This window comes from Drosophila willistoni, assembly GCF_018902025.1.
Source record: "Drosophila willistoni isolate 14030-0811.24 chromosome XL unlocalized genomic scaffold, UCI_dwil_1.1 Seg141, whole genome shotgun sequence".
NCBI classification, from domain to species: Eukaryota; Metazoa; Arthropoda; class Insecta; order Diptera; family Drosophilidae; genus Drosophila; species Drosophila willistoni.
The window spans coordinates 14,873,121-14,885,963 of record NW_025814052.1 but is presented as its reverse complement, the minus strand read 5'-3'; the positions used below and the strand labels follow the sequence as shown (position 1 = coordinate 14,885,963).

The 12,843-nt window shown below is 38.1% G+C and overlaps 1 protein-coding gene across 5 annotated transcripts in view; it reads left to right on the top strand.

Moving 5' to 3' along the window:
* Positions 1-12,843, top strand: part of LOC6638028 (neurobeachin) — a 160,205-nt gene that overhangs the window by 118,498 nt on the left and 28,864 nt on the right. For all 5 annotated transcript variants that reach the window (XM_047011175.1, XM_047011173.1, XM_047011176.1 and 2 more), the window contains exons 3-4: positions 8,831-8,957; positions 11,069-11,265. In XM_047011175.1, the coding sequence (XP_046867131.1) occupies positions 8,831-8,957; positions 11,069-11,265 (324 nt within the window). The remainder of the gene's footprint in view (positions 1-8,830; positions 8,958-11,068; positions 11,266-12,843) is intronic.

The following is a 12,843-nucleotide window of genomic DNA, read 5'->3' as shown; positions in this document are numbered from 1 at the left end:
GTGTGTGTTTTTGGCCTTTTGATGCCGTCTTTTATTACATTTGTGTGGTGCTGCTGCTGCTTTCTTTTGGCTTTTTCTTCTCCATCCTTCCTTTATTGGCTGCAAGTTAAACAACAGAAGGGAAGATGAAGGGGAGCTAAAAGGACCAACTCTTCGTCGTCGTCACGTAGACAAAAAAAACCTAGCGAGAACGATGACGACGACAGCCAAACACATTGGCTTGACCTGAGCCTGATCCTGATCCCATTCGTCGCCAGTTTAAAGTCTTTTTCTTTTCTTCCCCCTCTCCCTCTTTCTCTCTTTACCTTTCTTTGTGTGTATGTGAAATGTGAAAAGGTCATTTAATTTCTTTTTGATTTGTTCGGCCTGTCCCAGTCTGACCATTGTATGTGTGTGTTGTATTCAACTTCTCGTCGTTTTGGGTTTTTCGTCATTAAAGTGTAAATGTATTTTTAAGTGGGGAAAAAAATCGCTAAAGCCAGGCAAATCTACAAGAAAAATAGAATTACCAAAGCGGCGCCGAAAAAGCCGCTCAAGTTTCACTTTTCTGCTTTTTGCCCCTCCTCTTTGGCTCATCTGCTTTTTTCTTTCTTAGAGTTAATAGCATTTTAAGTACAGCAAAAATCCAATGCAGACGAAAGCAAAATAAACAAAAAAAAAAAAAGTAGATGGAGCTGAAATTGTTGTTATAAACTTGATCAAATTGAACTTTGTGCGAAAAAAGGAAAGCGAGAAAATGAGGATAAAGTGAATGGAGGGTGGGAAAGAAAGGAGAATATTATTCAATTGAAATTAAAAACACATTATTTGATCCCATTTCATCAACCTCACAATGGTTTTCGAGTTACTCAATGAATGTTCACTTTTTGTGTGGCTTTAATTTTTAGATTCTACAATTTTCTCGCCAAATGTGTAACCATACAGCAAGCTGAATAAAACGTTACCTAATGAGGTAACTGGGAATGACCAGTTTATTTGAAAATTTCACTATCAGGGTTTCTTTTAGTGTCACTTATACTTATGCCATCGACTAGTTACTTTACTCGATTGATCTTTGAATTGCATCTCGTCAATAGCATCTGTAATCTTCTTGGTAAATCTCTGTCTGCCATCTACATTTCCTTGTACAATGTTTACAAAATGAACTAGTTCATTTGTATTTGATTGTCAATTTGAAGCATACACTTTAAATTGCCAAAACATACCATCCCTACAAATATTATATACCCAAAGTACCTACTTATATATACATATTTTATTTATATTTATTTATGTATACATATGTATATCATATACATGTATATATATATACATACATACATACGTGTTTATATATTTTGTTGATTTTATTATTATCATTTTTTCACTTTTGCTGTTGCTGTTGCCGAGGCATGAAAAATGTATAAACTTTTTGGCACAGCCTAAGGACAAACAGACATGATGCAAAGGGAATGGAAAGGGAGTGGGAACATTGCGCGTGATATGGGTGGAGGTGAAGGCAATGCGGGATTTCGAAAGACGTGGGACACAGAACGTAGGCAGGCCAACTGTTTGGAATACTTTTTTGAGCTGCTTTGCATTTTTGGCTTGTGGGCTTAGCTCAACAAAAAAAAAAAAAAAACCCAAGTCACATGGCAGGAGAATGTGGCACGGAAGGCGATGCGGGGGCGGGACCGGGCGGTCTTTAATGCCACACATGAGGTTTGTCATTCAATTTTGACGCGAGCAACGCGTTGCTTGGTGATAACCCTCGCTTCAGGGCAGGCACACAGGCGGGCAGAGAAACAGAAACACAGACAGTTTCGGATTTAGATGCCAGATCCCACATGGCATCGACTCCACCTCCATCACTTTCACTTCGACATCGACTCCTCCTACCATTCTCATCAATATGCAAAAAAGGAAGGCAGGCAGGAACGCAGGAAGGCTCATCTGAAAGGGGTTGCCATTGGTCATCCGCCTCTTCTAATATTCTCACTCCCCACAACTTTTCCGTACTTCCGTTCAAGGCACAATCAGTCGTGCGTCAAAAGCAATGCAAACTTTTCAAAAAAAAAAAAAAAAAAAAAATTGTTTGAAGGAAAAAAATGAATAAAGAAAAAAATGAAAGAAAATTATTTTGGAAATGTCAACGTGAAACTTTTGCACAAATGCCAAGCTTCCGCTCTAACCTCACAACAGCCATCGCTTCTTTTTTTCTTCTTCTTCGTTTTCCGTTTCCCATTCTCCGACCAGTTTCCACACACTATTCGAACAAGACGCATATGCTTTTCGTTTACCCGGCCGTCCTAGGCGTCCATTTTGTGTTGGTTCAAATTCCAAAACACAATTGAATTTCATGTTTGACATGCTGTGATCCCCTCCCGCCATTTCCCTTTCATCAGTACCTTTTTGGCACCGCAAAGTTTTCTTTGTTTTGCCAGGGGCACTGAACAACAACCAAAAAAAACAAGCAAGAAAATTTTATTGTGATTTCCATTGGCTTCAATTTCCAAATCACAGTTATGTATTCGAGAGCCCATAGACACTCATTGTGCATGGTGTGCCTGTGGGAACATGGTTTTGTGTAATCAATTCGGATTTAACAAAGCATCAAAATTTAATATCAACTAGAAAAATGTTTAATATTTCAGTGAATTTCTTTACAGCATTTTGAGAGTGTAAGATAAAAATATACAAAGTGACTCCTACAACAAACTTCACGTTTAATTTATTAAAAAAATATTGATATTCTATCAATTCCATACCAAAGAGAGTAATACAAAGATTTCTCAAAGGTTTTGCACTTTTTTTGTTAGTTGAATTGTCATTTCACTCAACCTCCTGTTTACGCAAATCGAAAAGTGATCAAGTTTAGATTACTAGCTAGTATATGTCTGTATTTACGTATATGGGTGGGGAATATAAAAGGGTTAAGATAAAATTAGCTTGCCTCACAGCCGGTCCCGCTCTCGTTTTCGCTCTCTTGGGTTATATATAATTCAATTTAAAAGCACTTTGCGCCAAGTAAAATGCCGGCATCAAAGGTTTTTGTCAACCATTTTTGAAGGGTTGTTGTTAGCTGGGCTCCTTTTTTATTTTGTGCTCCTTCTTCTTTTTACACAGCTTCCATTCGCAATTTCTCACACCTTAATACGGTTGAGTGAACGAGCGTACCAAGTGGATGGGGCGTCCGCGAAGCAGGGGTGATGTGGTATATAACACTTCTTCTACTTAATTACAAGTCAGCCGCTTAGGTGACCCAACGCAACACCCAGGCAAGCATCCCTCGAAAGGATCACAAAATCAAATTCAAACTGAAAATTGCTCTCAATTAACTTGTTGGTGGGTTTTTCCACACCAAAAACAAAAACAAAGCAAACAAAAAATTGACACCGAAAAATGCTAGAAAGGGAAAATGGATTGAATTCTTTATGCCCCTCCCTATGTTTCCCTTATTTTTTTGTTTTTTGGTCAAACAAAACTGTCATGCGGCAAAACTTTTAATTTGTGAAATTTACCAAGAGAACAAAAAAAAAATAAAAATAAAAAGAAGAAGCTTACAATTACATATTGGATCGTGGGTAGCAACGACTTCATAATGCTCTGCCAAAAGACTGGATTCCCATTTCTCTCTTGTTCGAAATAAGGTCATGATTAAGAAAGTTATTTCAAGATCAAGTGACAGAATATACATATTTCCGGCCGTACTAGTATTGATGATTACAGGGTATGTCTTCACCCATACATACTTACAGAAAAAACGCGTTAAAAGCTTGCCACATAGGCAACAATAACAAAAAACAAAGCACCCAAAAAGAAAAAAAAAGTGTTGCACCCCATTTTACAGAACGGAAGAGGAATAGGAGGAAGTCGAAAACAAATAATTAAACTCTTGAACTTTTTCATTTGTTTGTTTTTTTTTGTTTTTTTTGTGAGAAAAATAGAAAATGGTCCGTCACTGTTTATTTTTGCTTTTCCACCCTTTGTGGACCTTAAATTAATTAAATAAATTAGAATTTGGCCAAATATCAAATTGAAATAAAACACTTGGACAGTGCAGATGTTATTAACTTGATGCCAGAGCTAAAAGAAAAATGCGAGCAATTTGAGTTGAGGGTTAAGGATAAGGTTAGGGGTCGGTCACAAGTGATTGCCCTTTATCACTTGCCACTTGAGTCCACTCTGAGCCATTGCAATGGAGAGCACAACCAGCACAAACAGCTGCCATTGCATAAACAATATTAACCAAAAACGAAAGAAGCAATGACAACGACGAACGACTCGACTACACGGACCAAGGATAGAACAGAGAACGAACGATGGCCCATTAAAAGGCATTGGCAATGACAAAAGCACTGGAAAGACCAACGGTAGAGGTAATCTATCTATGTGGAGCAGGCGACAAATTGGTCAGAAGCAATATACATATTTGCTACTAAGTAGAGCCCAACTTGAGCCGATTGCTGATACATGCATTTGTCCATTTTTTGCTTAGACAAGATTAGCACATCTACTCTTCAACCAATTACCTTAAAAAAACAATAACGAAAACAGTTGTTCTGTTAATCGATGACTAATTGAAATGTAGTGTTTGATGTTATTGAAGCATTTAGTGGAGCACGTTTTGGTTATTAAACGACAAATTCGTCGCCTGGATCAGTCAGTCTCATTTTTGTGCTTTTGCTTAGATGAAGCACAAACTAAGTCAATGCCTGCACTTTGTGTCAATGTTATGCACATCAGCAGACACTCAGGGAATGGGTGGAAAGGATCAGAAGAAAAGAGTGAGGTCATGCTACTTAACCCGCAAACTGCTGACGCTGCCACTGCCACTGCCACTGCCACTTTTCCATGTGCGTGGAGCTGAGGAGCTCCTTTTGGGTTGGCAAACTCCTTGCCAGTTGTTTGCATTGCAGCGGCAGCTGCTGTCAATAATAAATTTCCGTTAGAGCCGCAGCAGATTTGCAAGAGAAAACCAGTTGGCTGGCCTGACGGCACGTACCCAGGGAGAACAAGCCAAGAGCGAGATAGAGAATCAAGCAGGCAGGCAAACATCAAGGCAAGCAAGCAGGCAGGATAGACAGAATGAATGGAGTGATAAGGAAGGAAACACATAAGCGCATTGCAAGACGATGAGCATGAGCAAGAGGAAACGGAAGAAGATTGCAGCTCGCTTCTCTCTTGCTTGGGCACTAAAAAGATGACATAAAGATAGACCCAAGCGGGTGTTGAAATTGAATCGGGGATGGTGGTGATGGTGCAGGACGATGCGCTAGCATGCAAACCAGACAACCGTTCATCCATCCTTCCCCCACTTCTGCCGCCTACTGTCTGTCGCCTAGATAAAGTATACGACCGATTGCGCGTTTTGCCAAGACACAAAGACACTCAGCAAGCGGAACGACACGTTAAGAAATTTATTGAAATTCTATTGAAACGAAACGATTTGACTGCAAGTAGTGATGAAGAAGAAAAAGAAGATGGAGCATGAAAAAAGGAGCTCACACACATATACACAAATCGCTGATAAAGTGGAAAATGAGTGCAAAAACAAGACAAAAATAAAAATTGTCGTAAATTGCAAATAAATTGCCATCTCGCGCTCGGCATTCAATTTCAACTTTGCATACAGGAGAAACGGCAAAACAAAAACAGCAAAAAAACAAAAAACAATAAATAAAATAATCTTAACAAACTTTGCACTTAATTTTTAATTTCTTTTTTGACTTTTCCGTTTTTTTTTTTGCTTCTTGATTTTTTTTTTGTTTGGACAACGATGCTCAATTTAACCTTAGACCAATCCAATCCATGCTTGACTGAGCTCTTTCTCTCTTCTCGTTCCCCCCATTCACTCATCTTCTACCTTGCAACGAGGCCGCCAAAAAGCAAGTTTCATTTCTATAGTATACTTAAGAGGGCTGCGCAGAGCAGAGTAAAATATACGAAAGAAATGAAGAGCAAAAGCAAAAATTACAACCGTAGAGAAAGACTACGGAAAGAGGGGGGAAAAGACCAAATTTAATTTGTGCTCAGTGGCTGTGGCGTCCTGTTATTGTTGTTGTTGCTGTTGCTGCCATGCAGAAATTGCTACCCAATTACGTAATAACATCTTACTGAAGTTGCTTCTCTTATTATTTAATTTTTTGTTCTTTTCTTATTTTTTTCTTTTTGGTCTCGTCTTTCTTGTTTTCTTTCCATCATCTTCCACTTGGTAACTTTCTTTAAGGTCTGTCTGAGAGATGGGCCCCCATTGGGGCACAAATTGGGAGGAGATTTAAAACATGATGGGTGCCGCTTGGCGCTTATTAACACAAAAAAAAAAAAAGAAATGAAAGAATATAATAATAACACCACCACCAACAACAACAGCAACAGGGAAAACAAAACGCTGTAAAAACAAATCGCAGCGGCGTCAAATCAACTTTATATTTTCTTTACTTTTTTGATGAGGAGTGCGGGGTGATGGAGGGAGGCCCCAAAGGCAACATTAGGATATCCAACAGACTGTAGAAAAATACGTAAAAAGGGGAGGAGGCTGTTTGCTTGCTGGATATACCTTATCTATTAACTTACAAGATTTGCTCGTCAAGTTGCTCATTTCTGGCCAAATTTCAAAAAGGGTACCAATGCAGGCACTAGTTTAGCTCGTTTAGTTTTAAATGTCCTTTTTTAAATATGATTTTCTAAGTAGAAATTCAAGCAAGTTTTTATGAAATTAATTGTATTCATATTTTCTATTCAATTCGATTTATTTAGCGATATTTAATGAACATAAATAAATAAATACTTTAGAGATACTCTATAAAAACGCTAAATTTGAAAATATTTCGAAAACCAGTTCAGAATATTAGCTTATAATGCATTGAAGTGACTCAGAAATTGTATACAATTTATGAAAAACAAAAGAACTAGTTCAGCAAAGCTAAGGCAAAACAAATGCTTACAAAAACAAAAAAAAAACAAGGAGAAGAAGATAAAGAAGACCAAGAGAAAGAGAAAGAAGAACAACAAAAAGGCCATGGGCATTATGTCGAGCGTAATAAGTGCCCTGTGGTGCAGCTTAAGCAGAGACCAGCAGAACAAAATTCTGAAGCAAATAACATAAAAAATCCAGCCTGCTGATAAAATTACATAAACACAGCATACAACCCACACACAAACACAAACACAAACACAAACACATACACACGACATACTTATACATATAAAAAATCATGACTATATATTATTTAAGAATGTTTGTATATTCAAAAAGTTGCTTTCTTTGGCAGAGGAGAATTTGCCCACCATCATCCGCAAAACCACCGTCGTATGAACACAAAATCGAGAGAAGCTCCGTGTATCCATTCACAAGTACCTTACCTTACGACCCACCAACCCACCAACCAACCAAACAACCGACCTTAGGACCCAACAACCTACTTACCTACCTAGAGGCATTGGATGAGTGAATTTTTGTTGGCAATTTATGAATCGACGAATTAAATTATGCGTGCAGTACATTAAAAATAACAGCAAGAAAACGAGAATGAAAAAAACAAGACACAAAGTTATAGATGAAAACAAGCAGGAAGATAAGAACAGGCGGCGACGACCTGAGCCGTTGGTTGGGCTTTTGTAAAAAACAGGAAATAAAAAAATAAATAAAAATAAAAAGAAAGAAAATGAAGCGTAAAACGAGCTAAGCAACAGATAAAGTAGAATGTGAAATGGGAATTTAAAGACTTGTTCCCACCTACCCCGTAGAATATTTGAGATATTGTACGCAACTTGTGAGAATTAAGCAAATATACAACAAATCAATAGTTAATATATGTATATCCACGACTGCAACTAAAGTTAACTTATTTTCTATTTCAACTAATAAGTATGCAATAAAATATTGCTGAACTTCTAATAAGGAAAGTCCGTGAGGTAGCTTTCGAGTGTGTTAAAAATATTTAAAGTTATTTGTCCCTCTCACTCTCTTTATGTGAATGTACATATTATAAATATGAAAACGCTTGCACTTTCATTGTGCTTTTCGCCCTTACATTGGCCTTGTCTTTTTTGTTCGCTCTCGGTGAATCTCATCTCATTAGCTTGCAAATCCTGGCAGTCTAAACAGAAACGGAAATCATATTCATTTCGTTCTTTTGCCATCTCCCTCACTTTTATGCAATGGCCAATCAATGTGCAATTGTCATGGATATATATATATGTGTGTGTGCGTGTGTGTGTGAGCGTCCCTGTCTGTGTGTATGTATTGCCAAGGCAATAATCATAAAAACCGCCAAGCGCTGCTCTTGCTTTTGTTTTGCCAAAAAAAAAAAGCAAAGCAAAGTGGAATGAAATTGAGGCAATAATGCTGAGAGGGCCAAACTTTTGCCTTGGCTTGAGTTTGCGATTATTTTGCCATTATTTTCCATTATTTTACTTTATTTCAATGACTGTTTACATTAGGCACATACACAAACACACACACTCACTCACACACTTGCCAAGTGCTTGAGCTCTTTTTGGTTTCTCTTGTTTGTTCAACTGGGCAAAGGGAGAAATTGTATGTGTGTGTCTGCCACACACCAGCAGAAACAGCAGCAGCAGCCAGACCAGCAGTCTGAATTCTTTGATTTCGCAATACATTTGCCTGGACTCCCTTTGTGCACCAATCTACCCACCCCCTTCAGCCTCCTTAGCGCCCACACAGACGCACAGACGCTGGGGAATTCGTATACGATAAGACAACTGTTTTTCTTTCTTTTCTTTTTTTGTTACATACCTACTCATACAAACATGCATTCGAATATACTCAGTAAAAAATAAATTTACATATACTCAATCCTGGTTCCGTTTCGTCTTATCATTTCAGGCTGAAATCTGGAGCGTCTTTATTGCGATTCTACGTAAAAGTGTTCGCAATCTGCAAGCCTGCACAGATGTGGGACTCATTGAGCATGTTCTGGTTCGTTTGCAGCGCTCCGAAACGGTTGTGGCAGGTAAGCGAGACTAATCAATAAGAGCAATCTATTTAAGGCTTCTAGTTTAGTTAATTCTAGATAAATGCATTGTATTTCAAAGTTGCATTATCAATATGACTTAATATAATTTTAGCTTATGTCCATATTATTTTTTAAATAACCTAAACTTTACGTTAAAGTAAAGTCAGCTTTATTAACTTAGCAATACTGCTTAAATCTTGTTTAGATTCACAAAACTACTAAACTTGGAGTTACATAAACTGGCTAATCGCTCTAGGGAATAATTTGAAGCATAGTTTTGGTTCCTCAAGTACGAGAATACAGTCCCTTCATTGAAGAGGGCTTCGTATTCATCGACTGGGCTCCCAGTCCGAATTGTTTTTCGATTAATTTCACGCCTGTCAGCAGCGCTGACACGCCCAGTCGACCTAAGGAACAACTGCCGCAGAATTCTACTGGCTACAACTCTGACATCGCAACCACACAACCATTCATGCGCACACACACACACACACAATCACACACGCATACATAAAGTCTGGTGTGGTGGGTGGAAGGCATGCGAGAAGCAGCAAATTTGCTCTTCATTAGCGGGGCAACCATCTATCCGACCCGGCACCCTTCGTTGTCATTGCCTTAGGCATGTGCATGCCTTTGGCTTTGATTTTGATTTTATTAAGTCAATGACACATCTGTGGCACAACCTTTTCAGTCCTCTACCCACTTACTCACTACCCCCTCCCGCTATCACTCTCTGTCTGTGTTTCTCCATTCGTTTCTTAATCATTCCCCACCATCATCTTGTATTTCTCCTTCTTCATTTCGCATTTAACGAACTGTAACTGCTGTCAATTTGCAGTCGCTGACTTTTGAGCTTTCTGGTAAGACGTGAAAGGACGAGAGAAAGGCAATGGAAAAAGGGGATTCCCTTCAGTTACAAACAAAGACATAATTTCTCTCTTTCTCTCTCGCTCTCCATCTCTGTGTGTATGCGTGTGTCACCTGACAAATGCCGAAACGTGACACTTGCCAAGAAATTAGATAAGTTAAAAGTTCGTTGAAGAAGTAAGAAGAAAAGTTCTCCAAAAACACACACACACTTATATACTTACATGTAGACGCCCGAACGCATGTGTGTCTGACAGATATCGAAGTGAAAATTGTTTTTAGCCATATTATAACATTACAAAAAAAAAACCTAAAAAGAAAAAATACAAGAACAAAATTTACTATAATTTCTCATCTTCTGCTGGCTGAGATGATTTTGTTTATCAACAAATCTAAAGCTATGCTGAAACATTGCGCTGTAAAAACTTTCAGTTGTTAAATGCTAATCGAGAGATTCTGTGGAATCGAGGAAAATGTAGGAAAGAGAGTATCTTGGGATTGACATGGCTCTTTGGACATTTGTTGTTTTTACTTTATTGGTCGTTTCTTGTTACTCAATTTCCTAATTTACGCAACCCGAAACGTGTTGATGGTGTGTGTGGGTGTGTGTTGGAGTGTGTCCATGGTTATGTGTGTGTGGGCATTGGAAAGTTTTAGCTTTCGGCTTGGTCTTGTGTGACTACTCCTTACGCTTCTTCTCCTTCTCCTTGGGGGCCACCGGCCAAGCATTAAAACGGCCCCTGCGTCCCATTTCAATTAGTGTGCATTACAAATTAAGTTTGGGAATAGCGCAGTAACCAAAACGCAAGAACCCTAGCAACAGGGCCCAGAGGGCAGCCAGTCTTCGTCTCTCTCGCTTACTGGCTCTCTCAGGGGCAGTGGCAATCAGTTTGAACTTTGGCATTAATAACTATTTGGTCAAGCTTTTTGAAATGATTGAAACTGCCAGCGATTATGGGTCGCCAAGATGAATAAGGATGTTGCTAGTCAAGCAAAAAAAAACAATATAATATATTAACAATCCTTTCTCTTCATTTTGACTTCAATCATTTATTTCGCGAATGATAGCTATTAAATGATGCTTTTATTTTAATTCAATTTAAGATTAATATTAAAGTTATTGTAGAATCATAAGAAGTTGACAAGTTGCCAATCGATATTTGTAAGATATCACCATTAGTGGCAGCCTGAGAATTAATGACTTACTACCATGATTCTTTCTTCTTTTCCTCTATTTACAGATTTGCTTATCGAAATGTTGGGCGTATTGGCCAGCTATAGCATAACGGTTAAAGAGTTAAAATTGCTTTTTGGCACCATGAAGGCCAATAATGCCAAATGGCCGCGACATTCGGCAAAATTATTGAATGTCCTACGACAAATGCCACATCGCAATGGACCCGATGTGTTCTTTAGTTTTCCAGGTCGTAAGGGTTCGGTAAGTAATTCAATTTTTTACGTTTAACATTAAATGTACTCAAACTTTGAATCGCTCACTCTTTTTGTGTGTTTCCCTCGATTTGAAAGCGAAATCCGTTGTTATTTTTTCTGATATTCGGTTTCAGGCGTATGCAGTTCTTTCGTTGAATGGACAACCACGCCCCGCGGTAGTTGTGACTACCCATACGCAGAAATATTCATTGATATGATGATGTTGCTAGAGGGGGAAAAAAAACATGAACATACATACATATGTACATACATACATTTTTATGTATATATCGATATGTATGTGTATAGATGTCGTCCAATTTTACCCATCTTTTTGGATATTTCCGTGTGAGGGAGGCTTTTATTTTATTGCGTCGCACTTAAATCGAATTCGAAATGTGTATGTGTGTGTATGTCCATTTGTCGTTTCATGTCCTGTCCATCTGACAGTTAATATCTGTATGTGTATGTGTCTTCTCCCCGCCTCTTTTATCGAGATGTCTCCATCTGCCCATAAATACATAAAAAAAATGCTATAAAGTGAATTGGAAGTCAAATGCGAACTGTCTGTGTGTGAGAAAACTCACAATTGTCGCAAAATGTTCAATAAACAGACTTTTCTCTTCAGCCATTCCAGCACGAGCCGGAAAAATGCTAAAATTGTTCATTTTCAGCTCGGAATGCATGTGTATCTACCTCTGTGTCTGCATCTGCGACTAATGACATTGATGATGTTGCCTGATTGCAAGATGCCTGCCTGATGAGGCACAACTTACATAGAAAGATATAAAAAAGTAGAAAAAATAGAGAATGCAATCTGCAACAGACAGATTTTGTTTTCGTCGTTTTACTTTTTTTTGGGCACTAGAAACCGTTGTCACGTCTTTTCTGTCTGACCCATTGCCAAGATGCGCTAGCCCATTATTGATTTAGGGCCACAAAATGAACATCAAGTGAATGAATTTAGTGTCATTGAATGGAATGGGAATCAATAAAACTAGGCACAAAACGGATTAAACTAAAATAGGAAATGAAGTAACGAAATGAAAATCATTTTAGTTGGTACAGACATACATACGTATTTATATACTAATTCGAATAAAGCAAATATCAATTGGAGAAGTTTCTTACTTGGTGATTTCTTACATAAATATAAAATTCAGTCAGTTGGTAGTTTTATAGAAACAAAAATTGCTCACTTTTATGGCATTAATGCTTCGAATTTATATTGTGGGCTTCAACTATTTAAATGTGGTTCAAGGAAATATATTTATAGACTCGAATATCCTACTTATGCCATATCCTCTCTGTCTCTCTCTCTCTCTCTCTACTCTCTACTCAGCAACATACTAACATCCGGGTAGATGGGTGAATGGTTGTGAGTATTGGTTAGGCCACAAAATTCATGATAAATGAAATGTACTCATTTCCTTTTAATTTTCAGTTCATTTCTGTTGCGGCTTGAACAACTTTTGCTTGCTTTGCACTCAGTCAGACCTGTGGCGTGGTCATGACCATTTAAAATGGCTTTGAGGTTGTGTGTATGTGTGGGTGGCTGTGTTTGTAGTAGAAGTAGAGAAATGCC